The 14,485-nt window shown below is 31.0% G+C and overlaps 3 protein-coding genes across 6 annotated transcripts in view; 1 reads left to right on the top strand and 2 right to left on the bottom strand.

Moving 5' to 3' along the window:
* Positions 1-1,106: 1,106 nt before the first annotated feature.
* On the top strand, positions 1,107-4,240 carry LOC136062514 (uncharacterized). The gene is made up of 5 exons (XM_065761616.1): positions 1,107-1,156; positions 2,391-2,508; positions 2,595-2,700; positions 3,685-3,810; positions 3,968-4,240. The coding sequence occupies exons 2-5, from the start codon at positions 2,392-2,394 to the stop codon at positions 4,120-4,122; spliced, it is 504 nt and encodes a 167-aa protein (XP_065617688.1). The 5' UTR covers positions 1,107-1,156; position 2,391; the 3' UTR covers positions 4,123-4,240.
* A 580-nt stretch (positions 4,241-4,820) lies between these two features.
* LOC112024986 (F-box/LRR-repeat protein At3g26922) overlaps positions 4,821-14,485 on the bottom strand; it is a 12,088-nt gene continuing 2,423 nt past the window's right edge. For 2 of the 4 annotated variants that reach the window (XM_065761613.1, XM_065761615.1), the window contains exon 5: positions 13,548-13,800. The gene's annotated coding sequence lies outside the window, so the exon portion shown is untranslated. Of the gene's footprint in view, positions 5,104-12,078; positions 12,364-13,547; positions 13,801-14,485 lie in introns of those variants that run through there. The other 2 variants (XR_010624227.1, XM_065761614.1) reach the window with 2 other exon arrangements.
* LOC112030890 (F-box/FBD/LRR-repeat protein At3g52680) lies at positions 5,027-7,854 on the bottom strand. Its single transcript, XM_024063566.2, has 5 exons — positions 7,747-7,854; positions 6,624-7,631; positions 6,269-6,412; positions 5,925-6,189; positions 5,027-5,333 (listed from the first exon to the last, which is right to left on the bottom strand). The coding sequence occupies exons 2-4, from the start codon at positions 7,614-7,616 to the stop codon at positions 5,926-5,928; spliced, it is 1,401 nt and encodes a 466-aa protein (XP_023919334.2). The 5' UTR covers positions 7,617-7,631; positions 7,747-7,854; the 3' UTR covers positions 5,027-5,333; position 5,925.

The following is a 14,485-nucleotide window of genomic DNA, read 5'->3' as shown; positions in this document are numbered from 1 at the left end:
GCCCGAAGAAACAAAGTAGGAAGAAGGGGAAAATGAGAAAGTGTTAGTGCTAGTGCATATACCAGATCCAAAGAAATCTTTCTTTCTTTCTTTTTCACTGTAGTTTAAAGTCATATGAATCAAGATACCCAAGTAACATTTTCACACTGGGTGTCTATAGTGTAAAAGTAGGCAAAAGACATAGATAACAGTAGCAAAAGCATTAATCAAGTTTATAAAATATTGAAGAGGTATAAGAATTAGTTGAATGGGAAAACTGTCCATTCATGGTTCCATGCAGGAACATACTTGTCGGATAGGTTCGAATCCCCTTTTCAATTGCAATGGAGGAACTAACAGGTTCTGGTTCTGCATCAACTAACTTTAAATATCGAAGTAGCTGACACATTTCACTTCAAAAACACTTTTGACCTTCATGGTCTAAAAGCTTCCTAATCCAAATCCAAACTGATTCAAAAGACGTGTTTAAACAGCTAATAAGTGGGTCCTCAGGATTACTAAAAACACCATCTATACACATAAATACATTATACCTAAACATGGATCACAAATAATTTGGTTTGTTCATGAATATTTCTGTTTTAGTGTGATTAAAAAATCAACTATACTTATTTTATGAAGGTCAAATGAACAGTTTGAAACAAATTTTAATCAAATGATTTATAAAGGGGCAAAACATGACAAAAATCAATAATAACTAGAAAAAGTAGATAAATTTGAGCATTTGTTATGATAGATTTATGATTTTTTTTTATTTATTTATGATACAATTTAAAAAGTAGATTTAAGGAGATCAGATAATTTTGCAAGTCTATTTTGTCTCTCTTTTTATAATTATTCTTTATATTCTAATCTGCAATTACAAATTTATATACAGTATTAATCTCATCGCCGCGTGAGTATATATATATATATATATGGTAAAGTCGGCTATTGGAGTTTCCCAAATACGAATTGTATATGGTCTTTACAGTGACCGACTTGATTAGCAAAAATAAAATAAAATAAATAAATAAACAGTGTCCGAATTGGGGTTGGCAATACAAGCCGGGCCGATCACTTTACTATGTATATATAGGTTATCAGTTATCACTAGTCTCATTCATCATTCATATAATAGAGTTTCTTACAGATTTCGGCCTCCAAATTCTTTAAAGTAAGAATCTTTGTAGCTGTTTTATCTATTTCAACTTCTTCTTGTTGTGGTTCAACCAATTAGCATATTGCCAATTTATTCACTCGGTAGAGATGCTTTTGTATTTTTCTGTACTTTTTGTTTATAAACTTCGTGAAATAGTTTGAGAATCCTCCTTCAATATATTAGGTTTCACAAATCTTATCAACACACATATTATTCAAGAAATAATTTAGAAATTAAATATGTATCATAAACTTCTAGGACAATAAATTTTAAGGGTTATACTTTCTTTCTTTCACTCTCATATGTTCAAGTAATAATTTCAGAAATCCTTTTATTTAGTTTTTTTTTTTTTTTTTTTTTTTTCCTTAAGGTTGTTATTTAATAAGTCTACTATATTTCTGATTCTTAATATACATATATAAAAGTACTATCTACCAAAAAAAATTTAGACTTCCAATATAGGCCTGAAGGTTTGAATAGCATTATTTTAGTTGAGACTGTTAAATATGATGTTTTCTTTTTTTCTTTTTTTTATATATGAAATTCAATAATTATAATTATATTTGTTTATGGAATTATATATTATGACATTACGTTAATAATTGTGTTTGTAAATAAAACTACATATGCTATCATTAAAGAAAATATGATGTACGTACTAAGATTTTACTAGAGGATATAAATCTAAAATAGAATTTAATTAAAAAATATATTGGCATAATGATGTGAAAAATTGTACGGTATGTTTTCATATTTATATAATTATAGATAGATTATAATTTTTTTAAAATTTATTGTGAACTCAAATTTTAAGCATAAACATATATGTTCTATTATAATAGAATGGATTAATTTTTCTCATGATTTTTTCCGGTTTTTCACATAAAATTTGATTTGTTATTTTCTTGTTTCTTGGGTGATTTTTTAATAGAAGGATAGTGCCTTTTTAAATTTCAATATTGCTTAGCGTTATTTAATTTAATTAAGAGAAAAATAGTAATTTATTCCAACAATGTAGTGTTTTAGCTTCCACCAACACAATGCATGAGCGGCTCCATGTTGCTACACTTGGCTCCATGCCAGAATGAAAAAGTGATTTATTTATTTGCTTGAAACATGTGGGAGAAGGGGTTCTAACCTTTCTTTTCATGAGGGAAAGACCGACAATATCAATAATTGACTATGCTTTTTAACCTATTCAATTTAGAGTGATTTACTTTGCTAGCATTTTGAACATGTTATATACAAGGATGGAAGGGAAAAATGTACCCCTAGGAAAGCGCAAAAGGAATCCAGTTGCAAACTCAGATTCAACCTTTGCTTCAAGTAGACCCAAACGATTTTTTACAGACGCACAAATCGATCATGTAAATGTTCATAGCTCTCTCTCTCTCTCTCTCGTTGTGCATTCTTAGATATCTCAAATGTGCTAATTTTGTGAAATGGCTCTCAGCTCGTAATTGCGATAGAATACTCAGTGATATTGGAAATGAGTAAAGATGAAGCAGTAGAGTACATCTCAACTCATGCAAAAGTACAACCTCAAGCTGTAGGTTTGGGTATGCATCTTGTTACCTTTTTAGTTGTTTGTATCTAATCATTTCTTGATCAAAATATTATTTTTATTCTCTACAAAACTGGTTGCTTGTAACATATATTGGTGTGAGAATTTCTATTAATTACATGATCAAGTCTTAATACTTCAGCTATAACTTATAATGAATAAGTTGAGCTTGACATTGAGAAAAATTTGTTCATGCTTGTTAATTTAGTGCACAAGCTTAAATCAAAGTATAAGAGGTTTGATTTAAACATGTGTGCGTGAATGTGTGAATATACCTAAATAAATATAGACTTGATATTGGATTGTTTAAATTTGTAAACAAATTCATAAGATAATATATAGTTCATTTTTCAGAAAAATTGTTAGTAAAAATTACATATTTTGTTTCTACTATTCAAGGTAAGTGAATCAAAATTTTATAAGTTCATAAAATAAAAAATTCTAATTAATCAACTTAAGTAATATAATTTCAACTATAATTTAGTTATTAATTATAAGCATAAATTTGCAAATGGATAAACAAAAAAAAAAATTAGTTGTGGTGTTTACCATATATGAGAAAAGAATAAGTTAATCAAGTAACCCATAAATAAGCTTAGACTTATTTGACATTAACCAAACTTGAACAAATTATTTGGTTTGTTGATGAGCTTGAAGTTGACTCATGTTTGAATGAAAATTAAATGAATAATCCTACACTTTTAATACTCTGCTTAGTTTAGCTTATTTACAACCCTGGATATATATGACTGCCCTTCATGTGTAGAAAATTACAAAATGTCATTAGTTTAGATAATTTACAAGCTTGAAACATATTGAAATGAAAAGAAAGTATTCAATTTTGGAACCTGCAGGAAATCAAGTCATTATGCATTTGGTTTTGTAACCAATTATATCTTATGAACTTATTAGACTCATATATTATTTTATTCTTTCTTTGTCAACATGAATCTTTTCTTTTCTTTTTTTGGTACTTCAGTGTGGGATAGGTTGGAGTTGGAGAATCCAAATGTTTTCAATGACTATAACAAAAGAATACAGTCAAAGATACAAAAGCGAAGTACAAAGAATTCTGCACCTCCGAAGGTTCCTTTGCCTCCTAAAGGTAATTTCCTACTGTATCATTTCATGGCCATGAAAATGCAACACTGTGATTTATGACAATGGTGTCTTAGATATATTATAAAATGGCATACCTGTTTCATCCCATCATCTAATGCTGCTTGATTTACATATTTCTTTTTATGAAATATTTTATACAGTACACAATTCCTTCATGGGATACCCTAAAGAACAGCTTCCTGGCCCTGCTAGCAATCAGGCTCATATCCATCAATGTGGAGATTTCATATTGTTATGTTATTTGCTGATCATTCACTTACATTTGGTTTATGTTTTTTTATATAAGTTTCCATAGGTTTATGTTCAAATCCATTAATGTGGAGATTTCGTATTATTATGTTCTTTGATAATCCATCACTTCCATTTGGTTTATGTTTGTGCATTTGAGATATAATTTTCACAATTTACACTATTTGTTGAGAAACAATTTATTGAGTTTTGTTAATTGTAGTGGATTTTGAGTAAAATAGCATTTTATATATACTATATTCTATAATGTGGCATACTTGTTTCATCCCATCATGTAATGCTGCTGGATTTTCATGTTTCTTTCGATGAAAATTATCACACAATACATAATTCTCTTATTAGATACCCTTCTCAATAACAGCTTCCAAACCCTGCTACCACGTAAAAAAGTAGATCCCAAGCAATTGGTTGCATACCATAGAAGCTCATACAAATTCAACATAATAACTAAGTACTCTTTCATGATTTCATATAGGAACATTAATGTTAACAGTATTTGAATCACCTAAATTATCTATGCATATCATAGTAGACAACACATTTTGCTTCATAAGATATTTAAACAGCCCAAAAATGGGTCCTCGTGACCACTAAATTCCATTTGTAAAGATGAATTCATAAATTAAACATGGCTCACCAACAAATTTCCACCAAGAATCAAGAAGTTGATTAATAAACAAAGGAGTTGCAACTATTTAATAAATACAAGTAATAATAACGCATAAGCACCAAAGAAGATACACCTTATTTACCAAAAAAAGAAAAAAAAGAAAGATATACCTTTGAGATTCTCCTTTATCATCTCATCTACACCAAGAAGTGAATCTTACTATAGCTAAGCCCGGTGAGAGTACATAAATCATAAGGCACTTCAATAGTTGCATATGTGCCTAATACATTACAAATTTAGGAACAAAGTGTTTCTCAAAAAAAAAATAAAAATAAAAATAAAAAATTAAAAAAAATAAATAAATAAACAAGGACTTAAACTCCATAATACGTACAACCAGTAATAAGGCAGAACCACCTGGACATCTTACTTTGTCATCTCGTCTATGTTAAGAAGTGCTTCTTAATATATCTAACACCTATTGGCGTACATAGGGTTTATTACTGTCTTTGCATATCCAACTTACATACATTAAAAAAAAAAAAAAAAAAAAAGAGAGAGAGAGGGTAAAAGGGAGGAGGGATTGAGGTTTGCACATGGTCATGTCAAGTAATAGAGGTGCCATGTTGATAGAATGAAGTTCCCACCTGTTACACCAAAGAGTTATATATGAGTATACATATATTTGTGAAGATTGAGTAGTAAGGCAATTTTATTTTATTTTAAAACGCATGTCTAGGGTTCCAGTACTTAAAAGGTTCTAAGCCTTTTTTCTAACATATAGTTTATATGGTAACAAATTTATTCAAAACATTCAATTATTTTACCATTTCAACTTCATAGTCAAAAAACAAATTGAGTGAACCAAATTCTTAAAATTTAGGCATATCAAGAAGTATCAAAAGTTTATTCATGAACATTTCTTTATCAAATTTTTAACTTGACTCAAAAGTGAATTATACTTATATTAAAAATGACAAATGGATTTCAAAAATCTATTATCTCGAAGCCAGGAAACAATTTTATTCCGAGAAGGCTGGAGTACTTTGTATAATTGATTCTCTCTCTCTTTCTCTTAAATAATTTAGAAAGGGGCAAAACATGAAGAAAAAAAAAATCATTAAAAACCATAAAAGAGTAATGTAACTATACCACAAGAAGTGTCTGTCATACTTATAACTGAAAATAGTTCGAACATACATCCAATCAGTTGCTAAGTAGCAGTTAAACAAATATACCTCAATTGACTGTAAGAAGACATGTCATTGAGCACCTTGGGAACCTAGATATTTTCTTGACAATGCTTCCCTTTAACTTTCCATCACGAACATGAATTGTTGCTTCCTTCAACACTCTTGCCTCCTTTAGAATATATTTTACAAATTCCAGTTCATGTTTGAAACCAAATCCTTTATACCAGAAACTAGTAAGGCAAGATGTCAAATTATTAGGATCATCTGGTGGCTCCTTCCAGCATACATTGTGTCTATGGTAACCCTGACTCTGATGACAAAAGACACAAAAAATCATAAGTGTTAATTTTAGGGAAGATCAACTAGTACAACACATTAATTAAACTAACCTTATGAGTAACAAAAAGAACTTCTAGATTAGGAGCATTTTGGAGCAAGGCTTGTAGCATGTGCCATGTCCAAGCATACACTTTCAAGTCCAATTGGACCAAATTTTGGAACTGGGAAAGGCAAGCAGAACCATAGCCGAGACACTGCATAACAAGAGTATAATCACAACAAAGTCAGAGCTTGTGCTAGTAACTGTCTTAAACCAGCTATTGTCCTACCATTTTTTTTTTTTTTCCTTTTTCTAATATTGCTATTAAAACTTTAATTTACAACCTCACTTTTTCCATCCCACAATTGTTGAAGGAGTAAGTGCACTTTGAACAAGAATAAAACATTCTAATAAAAGGACCTCACCTTTAAGCTACTAGAGGAAAATGACAGGAGTTTGACGTTATAGAGTGTGGCAAGAAAGTTGATTACCCTATCTGCACAACATTCATCGCGATGTCTATCATCTACCCAATCTTCCCCAAATGTATGAAACTCAAAACTACTAATATAAACATCAGCCTGAACTAAGCTGTCTAGTTGGTGAAGGAAAACGATGTCACGCAGGTGACCTTCAAACTTAAAGTACTCCAGAGCTGGGGCGTTTATCTCCAGTTTGTAATCAAGAGAACCGAAATGAGATCCATCGAAGTCATTTCGGCCAAAAGTTAAACTTAAACGTTTCAAAGTAGAAGCACATATTTTATGTTTGAACACAGCCTGCAAAGCTTGTCTTTGAAATGACAAATCTTCGAGAACCGGGCAGCCAGAGAGGAGCCTAAAAACAGAGTCAGGTCTATAAACAATGTGTACAAGACGGAGTATCTTTAGGCTTGGGAATTGAAATGATGGAGGAGGATCAAGCACAATTGCGCCCTTTAAATTCAAAACTACTAACGTCTTGCAAGAGAAAATGCTCTGAGGCAATTTCCAAAACAAATAATCACCAGAAATCTGGAGATCAAGTTCTTCCAAATTACGCTCAACGACATTGCCAATCCATTTATCAAGACGAGAACAGTTACGACACAAGAAGCATTTGAGGCGAAGAGTTCGTAGGTAAGGTGCTCTGTGTAGAGTCAAAAGTGTGGACACAATGTGTCCAAAGCTGAAGGGTTTGCACTGACCTTGGGCGCATGACAATGAATCGCCGATTGTTTTACTGTCGAGGTCGAGTCTCGAGAAGAGACTCCAAAGGTGTTGCCATCTGCTTGACAAAATGCTTGTGGCTACTACCTCTTGGATTGGAAGAAATGAAAGGATGTGGCAAATAAGAGATTCTGGTAGATCGCTGATCCTATCGACCAATGTGTCTTTTTGGGGAGACAGTTTCTGGGATTTTGTCTTCGATTCGGCCATCAAAGAGTCTCAATTCTGTTTGGGGTGAAAGAGAATTATACGGAATTCAAATTGATTTGAAGTTTTTATAAGTACAAAATTGGAATTCATTTAGAGAGAGAGAGAGAGAGAGAGAGAGAGAGAGAATTACCTCATGTAAGATCGTCGCTTTTGTTGGCCTCTCAGGCTTGGCTTTGTAATGTGCACAGAGAGCCCTAAGAAATACGAACTGAATGGAACCTTTTAGGTTAAAATTAAAACTCATGTCAAGAGAGAAATAAAGGCACAAGGCCGCAAAATTGGATTTTTTTTTTTTTTTTTTTTTTAAATCCATAAAAGCCAAACTATTTTGTTGGTTAGCATAGTTTTGAAACTATTCGAGTATCTAACAACTCGATATCAAAAGACTCGATTTTTGAGTACTAAATTGAGGACAATAAACTCGATTTCAACATCATGTGTTCAGCTGAGGTGGACACTTGGTCCATGTAGGCACCAAACTTGAGTCAAACGGTCTCGAGTTCTGTCAAATAGAAATCGAGTCCATAAGACTCGATTTAGTTTTGCTTCGTTTTCCTTCAAGAACCAGACGAACTTTCTTGTTCTTCCAAGCCCCAAAAATCCATGAACAAAACCAAATACAAAACCCAAAACAAATCAAACTCACTCTCCACTCTATTAACAGATACCGATTTTTTAATTTCGATACCCAGCAATTCTAAAATGCCACCTACGAACAACGATAAAGCATACCAACAAAACCCAGAGATCAAAAAGCAAAGATAAATTATCAATGTTTGAGTTTGAGTTAAAGTTTGACTTGTTAGAGAGAAAGAGTTTCACTCATTGTTAAGTTTAGATAAAAAATAATAATTTTGTTTATAAAAAATGATAATGGTGAGTTTTAGTTTTAGTTGGACTTGTTACAGAGATAGAGTTTTACTCCTTATTAAGTTTGGACTTACCAAAAATAATTTTATTTAAATATTTTTTTAAAATGATAATAATGAGTTTTAGTTTTAGTTAGACTTGTTAAAGAGATGGAGTTTCAATCCTTGTTAAATTTGGATTAAATAAAAATAATTTTATTGAAATAAAATGATAATTTTATTTAAATATCCATCTATATATATATATATATAGATGAATAAGTTGAGCTTGACATTGAGAAAAACTTGTCCATGCTTGTTAATTTAGTGCGCAAGCCAAGCTTAAATCAAAGTATAAGAGGTTTGATTTAAACATGTGTGCGTGAATGTGTGAATATACCTAAATAAATATAGACTTGATATTGGATTGTTTAAATTTGTAAACAAATTCATAAGATAATATATATTTCATTGTTTAGAAAAATTGTTAGTAAAAATTACATATATTGTTTCTACTATTCAAGGTAAGTGAATCAAAATTTTATAAGTTCATAAAAATAAAAATAAAAAAATCTATTTAATCAACTTCAATAATATAATTTCAACTATAATTTAGTTATTAATTATTAGCATAAATTTGTGAATAGATAAAAATAAAAATAAAAATAAAAAATTTAGTTGTAGCGTTTACTATATATGAGAAAAGAATAAGTTCATCAAGTAGCTTATAAATAAGCTCGGACTTATTTGACATTAACCAAACTTGAACAAATTATTTGGTTTGTTGATGAGGTTGAAGTTGACTCATATTAATGAAAATTAAATGAATAATCCTACACTTTTAATACTCTGCGTAGTTTAGCTTATTGACAACCCTGGATATATATGACTACCCTTCATGTGTAGCAAAATTACAAAATGTCATTAGTTTAGATAATTTACAAGCTTGAAACATATTGAAATGAAAAGGAAAGTATTCAATTTTGGAACCTGCAGGAAATCAAGTCATTATGCGTTTGGTTTTGTAACCAATTATATCTTATGAACTTATTAGATTATTTTAGGCGAAAACCACATTTTTGTCCCTACATTTTCACGTGATTCCCACTTTGGTCCATATCTTTTATTTTCACCACTTTTACTCTCTATCTTGAAAACACGTCTCGTTTTTGTCCTGTTGTTACATAAGAGATGAAAAATGCACACGTAAACAGTAGAATTAAAAAATATTAAAAATATTTTATTTTATTTTAAAATAAAATAAAATTTTAGTTATCATTTAATTATTTAAATAATAATTGTTCTTCATGTTCTTCCCTCAAGAACATGGTTGCCCAGAAAATAAGAAATTCAAGATTTTCTTCTCTTTTCTTGCATTTTCTTAGCATCCAAACAGGCAAAAACATATATAAAACCATGACCAAACTCAAATACTCTAACACAATCAACTAACAAAACCCAAAACACTTAATCAAAAAATAATAATAATAATAATAAAACAAACAAAACCCAAAACACAATCAAATCAAAAACAAAATACCAAAACTCAGCCTATCCTCATCAATAAAATACACCAAAACACAATCATGAGTTAGTCAAATCAAACCACGGTGACATCTGGGTTTAGAGAGAGAGAGAAGATCAAATCTCGGTCAAGGTGGGTTCGGCCATGGATCTTCAACCATGGGGTTTCGAACATGGGTCTTCAGCCATGGATTTAGAGAAGATGAACATAAAATTTAAAACCCAGAAATTTGAATTCAAACCCAGATTGGCTAAATCACAAAACTCAAAACCATATTTCAAACCCCTACACCACCAAAGCATCAAACACAAAAATCAAACCCATATTTTCGACCCCCAAATACTAAATCCAAACCCAAATTTTCAGCCTCCAAACATAAAACTCAAAACCCAAATTTTCTTATTTTCAGAGAAATCAAACAAAAACCCCAAATCCAAACCTTAAAGCCAAAACCAAACCACTTGCAACTTCAGATTCGAAGCTATCAAATCCAAATGAAATCAACCTCAGATTCGCTACTTTCTTCTTTCTCGTGTTTGCCTGGGGTGTGGATTTGAGAGGACAAGGGAGAGAGGAAAAGAGAGACAGAGAGGATGGGATTGTGTGGGTTTTAATGAAAAGGAGAGGATGAAAGACTGAAAATGAAAATATTGTTCTTGTATTTAAATCTAGGTTGGTTTTTTTTTTTTTTTTTTGGAAAAACATCTGGGTTGGTATTTTTGTTGTTCTTGTTCTAGATATACTTAGATCTTAATTCATGTTGTTTTTGGTTTTTAATTATGTTTTTGGTTTTTTTTTATTTAGTTAAAATTCATAAATTAGTTTTTTGAATTTAGATGCTGATGTGGCTTTTTTTAAGGCCAAATAAAAATTTTTTATTATTATTTTAATGGCCACGTCAGCTTTTAGTATGCCAACAGCGCACTTTGTGTTGCCACGTGTGCATTTTCTTTCTCTAATGTAACAACAAGAACAAAAACAAGACGTGTTTTTCAGGATAGGGAGTAAAAGCAGTGAAAATAAAATATAGGAGGAATCAAAAACATAAATAAATAAAATAAAATATAAAGACCAAAGTAAAAACCGCGTGAAAATGTAAGGAATGAAAATGTGATTTTCGCCATTATTTTATTCTTTCTTTGTCAACATGGATCTTTTCTCTTTTTTTTTTTTTTTTCCTTTTTCCTTTTTTTTTGGTACTTCAGTGTGGGATAGGTTGGAGTTGGAGAATCCAAATTTTTTCAGTGACCATAACAAAAGAATACAGTCAAAGATACAAAAGCGAAGTACAAAGAATTCTGCACCTCCCAAGGTTCCTTTGCCTCCGAAAGGTAATTTCCTACTGTATCATTCATGGCCATGAAAATGCAGCACTGTGATTTATGACAATAGTATCTTAGATATATTATAATGGTGGCATACCTGTTTCATCTCATCATCTAATGCTGCTTGATTTACATATTTCTTTTTATGAAATATTTTATACAGTACACAATTCTTTCATGGGATACCGTAAAGAACAGCTTCCTAACCCTGCTAGCAATCAAGCTCATATCCATCAATGTGGAGATTTCATATTGTTATGCTATTTGCTGATCAATCACTTACATTTGGTCTATGTTTTTTTATTAAAGTTTCCATAGGTTTATGTTCAAATCCATTAATGTGGAGATTTCATATTATTATATTTTTTGCTAATCCAACACTTCCATTTGGTTTATGTTTGTGTATTTGAGATATAATTTTCACAATTTACACTATTTGTTGAGAAACAATTTATCGAGTTTTGTTAATTGTAGTGGATTTTGAGTAAAATAGCATTTTATATATACTATATTCTATAATGTGGCATACTTGTTTCATCCCATCATGTAATGCTGCTGGATTTTCATGTTTCTTTCGATGAAAATTATCACGCAATACATAATTCTCTTATTAGATACCCTCCTCAATAACAGCTTCCAAACCCTGCTACCACGTAAAAAGTAGATCCAAAGCAATTGGTTGCATACCATAGAAGCTCATACCAATTCAACATAATAACTAAATTATCTATGCATATCATAGTCAACAATTTTGCTACATAAGATAATTAAACAACCCAAAAATGGGTCCTCGTGACTACTAAATTCCATTTGTAAAGATGAATTCATAAATTAAACATGGCTCACCAACAAATTTCCACCAAGAATCAAGAAGTTGATTAATAAACAAAGGAGTTGCAACTATTTAATAAATGCAAGTAATAATAACGCTTAAGCACAAAAGAAGATACACCTTATTTACCAAAAAGAAGAAGAAGAAAGATATACCTTTGAGATTCTCCTTTATCATCTCATCTATACCAAGAAGTGAATCTTACTATAGCTAAGCCCTGTGAGAGTACATAAGTCATAAGGCACTTCAATAGTTGCATATGTGCCTAATATACATTACAAATTTAGGAACAAAGTGTTTCTCAAAACAAAAACAAAAAAAAGGAACAAAGAGCCTAGCACACAGTCAAGACAAGCAATGGAGGTACCATGTAAATTGTAAACAGACACCACCTGTTACATTTAAGATATTATGCCTCATACACATCAACAAAAAGTGGGTTCAACATCCAAGTTCATGTTGCAGAAGTGGACACCTCCTACAACCTGTAAATTGCCAACTAAGCTTAAATTCATTTCTTCAACTCACGATTTCAACCTAAAATCAAGATTTGAAGGTGCAATTTCAAGATCTATGCTATTTTCACAAATTGGTTGAAGACTGAAATGTTATTATAATTTTAGATTTAAATAAAAATTTCGACTCAGATCACTCTAGGATGATGTGTTGCTATCAAAAAGAGAAACTGATAACATGTAGAAACATTTATTCAAACACCATGATTGAGAAGAAACATTAATGCATACAAGTAGATCTCAATCCAAAGCAATTGATTTCACAACAAAAAGTCAGAAATCAATGACATATGTAAGTAATCTTCTATATGGTGAGTTTGAGGCAGAACTACAGAGGTAGAATTATCTACAAAGAAGTCCATATTTTTCCCAAGGTTTATATTTATCGGAAAGTGGTTATTATTTTAAAAATTGAGTCTGCAATGCAGGAAGAGGAAAAAAGATGAAAAGAATAATAGTGAAAGCATCAAAGTTAAAAAATAAGTGAACATATATAAGAGTTAGATGAATGGGAAAACTGTCCATCATGGTTCCATGTAGGAACATACATGTTGACATCATTTTGAATTCCTTGTTTCAGTTGTAATGGATGACCTAACGGTTCTGCATCAATCATCTAACCATATCAAAGTAGTAGACACATTTCACATAAGAAGTTAAGAACCACCTCAGCCTTTTGGGTCTAGAAGCTTCCTTATCAAAATCCAAACTCATTTAAGATACAGGTGTTTAAATAGTCCAAAAATGGATCATGATAATTGCTATAAACCATTTAGAACATGAACTCATAAACTAAAGATAGATCACCAAGAACTTTTTCCTCTAAGATTCAATAAGTTCAAAAATAAACAAGGACTTGAAATTCCTTAATACGTACAACCAGTAATAAGGCAGAACCACCCAAGAAGATTTACCTTGGACATCTTACTTTGTCATCTCGTCTATGTTAAGAAGTTCTTCTTAATATATCTAACACCTATTGGGGTAGATAGGGTTTCTTACTGTCTTTGCATATCTAACTTATATACATTATAAGGAAAAAAAAATAGAGAGAGAGGGTAAAAGGGAGGAGGGATTGAGGTTTGCACATAGTCATGTCAAGTAATAGAGGTGCCATGTCGATAGAATGAAGTTCCCACCTGTTACACCAAAAAGTTATCTACGAGTATACATATATTTGTGAAGATCGAGTAGTAAGGCAATTTTATTTTATTTTAAAATCCATGTCTAGGGTTCTAGTATTTCAAAGGTTCAAAGCCTTTTTTCTAACATATAATTTATATGGTCACAAATTTATTCAAAACATTCAAATATTTACCATTTTAAACTTCATCGTCAAAAAACAAATTGAGTGAACCAAATTTTAAAATTTTAGGCATATCAAGAAGTATCAAAAGTTTATTCATGAACATTTCTTTACCAAATTTTTAACTAGACTCAAAAGTCTTTTTTTTTTTTTTTGGTAAAGGAAAAAAAAAAAAATGGTAGGACAGTAGCTGGTTAAAGACAGTTACTAGCACAAGCTTTGACTTTGTTGTGATTATACTCTTGTCATGCAGTGTCTCAGCTATGGTTCTGCTTGCCTTTCCCAGTTCCAAAATTTGGTCCAATTGGACTTCAAAGTTAATGCTTGGACATGGCACATGCTACAAGCCTTGCTTCAAAATGCTCCTAATCTAGAAGTTCTTATGTTACTCATAAGGTTAGTTTAATTAATGTGTTGTTATTTTTAGTTGATCTCTCCTAAAATTAACACTTATGATTTTTTGTGTCTTTTGTCATCAGAGTCATGGTTACCTTAAACACAATGTATGCTGAAGGGGT

This window comes from Quercus suber, unplaced genomic scaffold, assembly GCF_002906115.3.
Source record: "Quercus suber isolate HL8 unplaced genomic scaffold, Cork oak 2.0 scaffold_422, whole genome shotgun sequence".
Taxonomy (NCBI): Eukaryota; Viridiplantae; Streptophyta; class Magnoliopsida; order Fagales; family Fagaceae; genus Quercus; species Quercus suber.
This window is presented reverse-complemented; position numbering and strand designations above follow the sequence as displayed.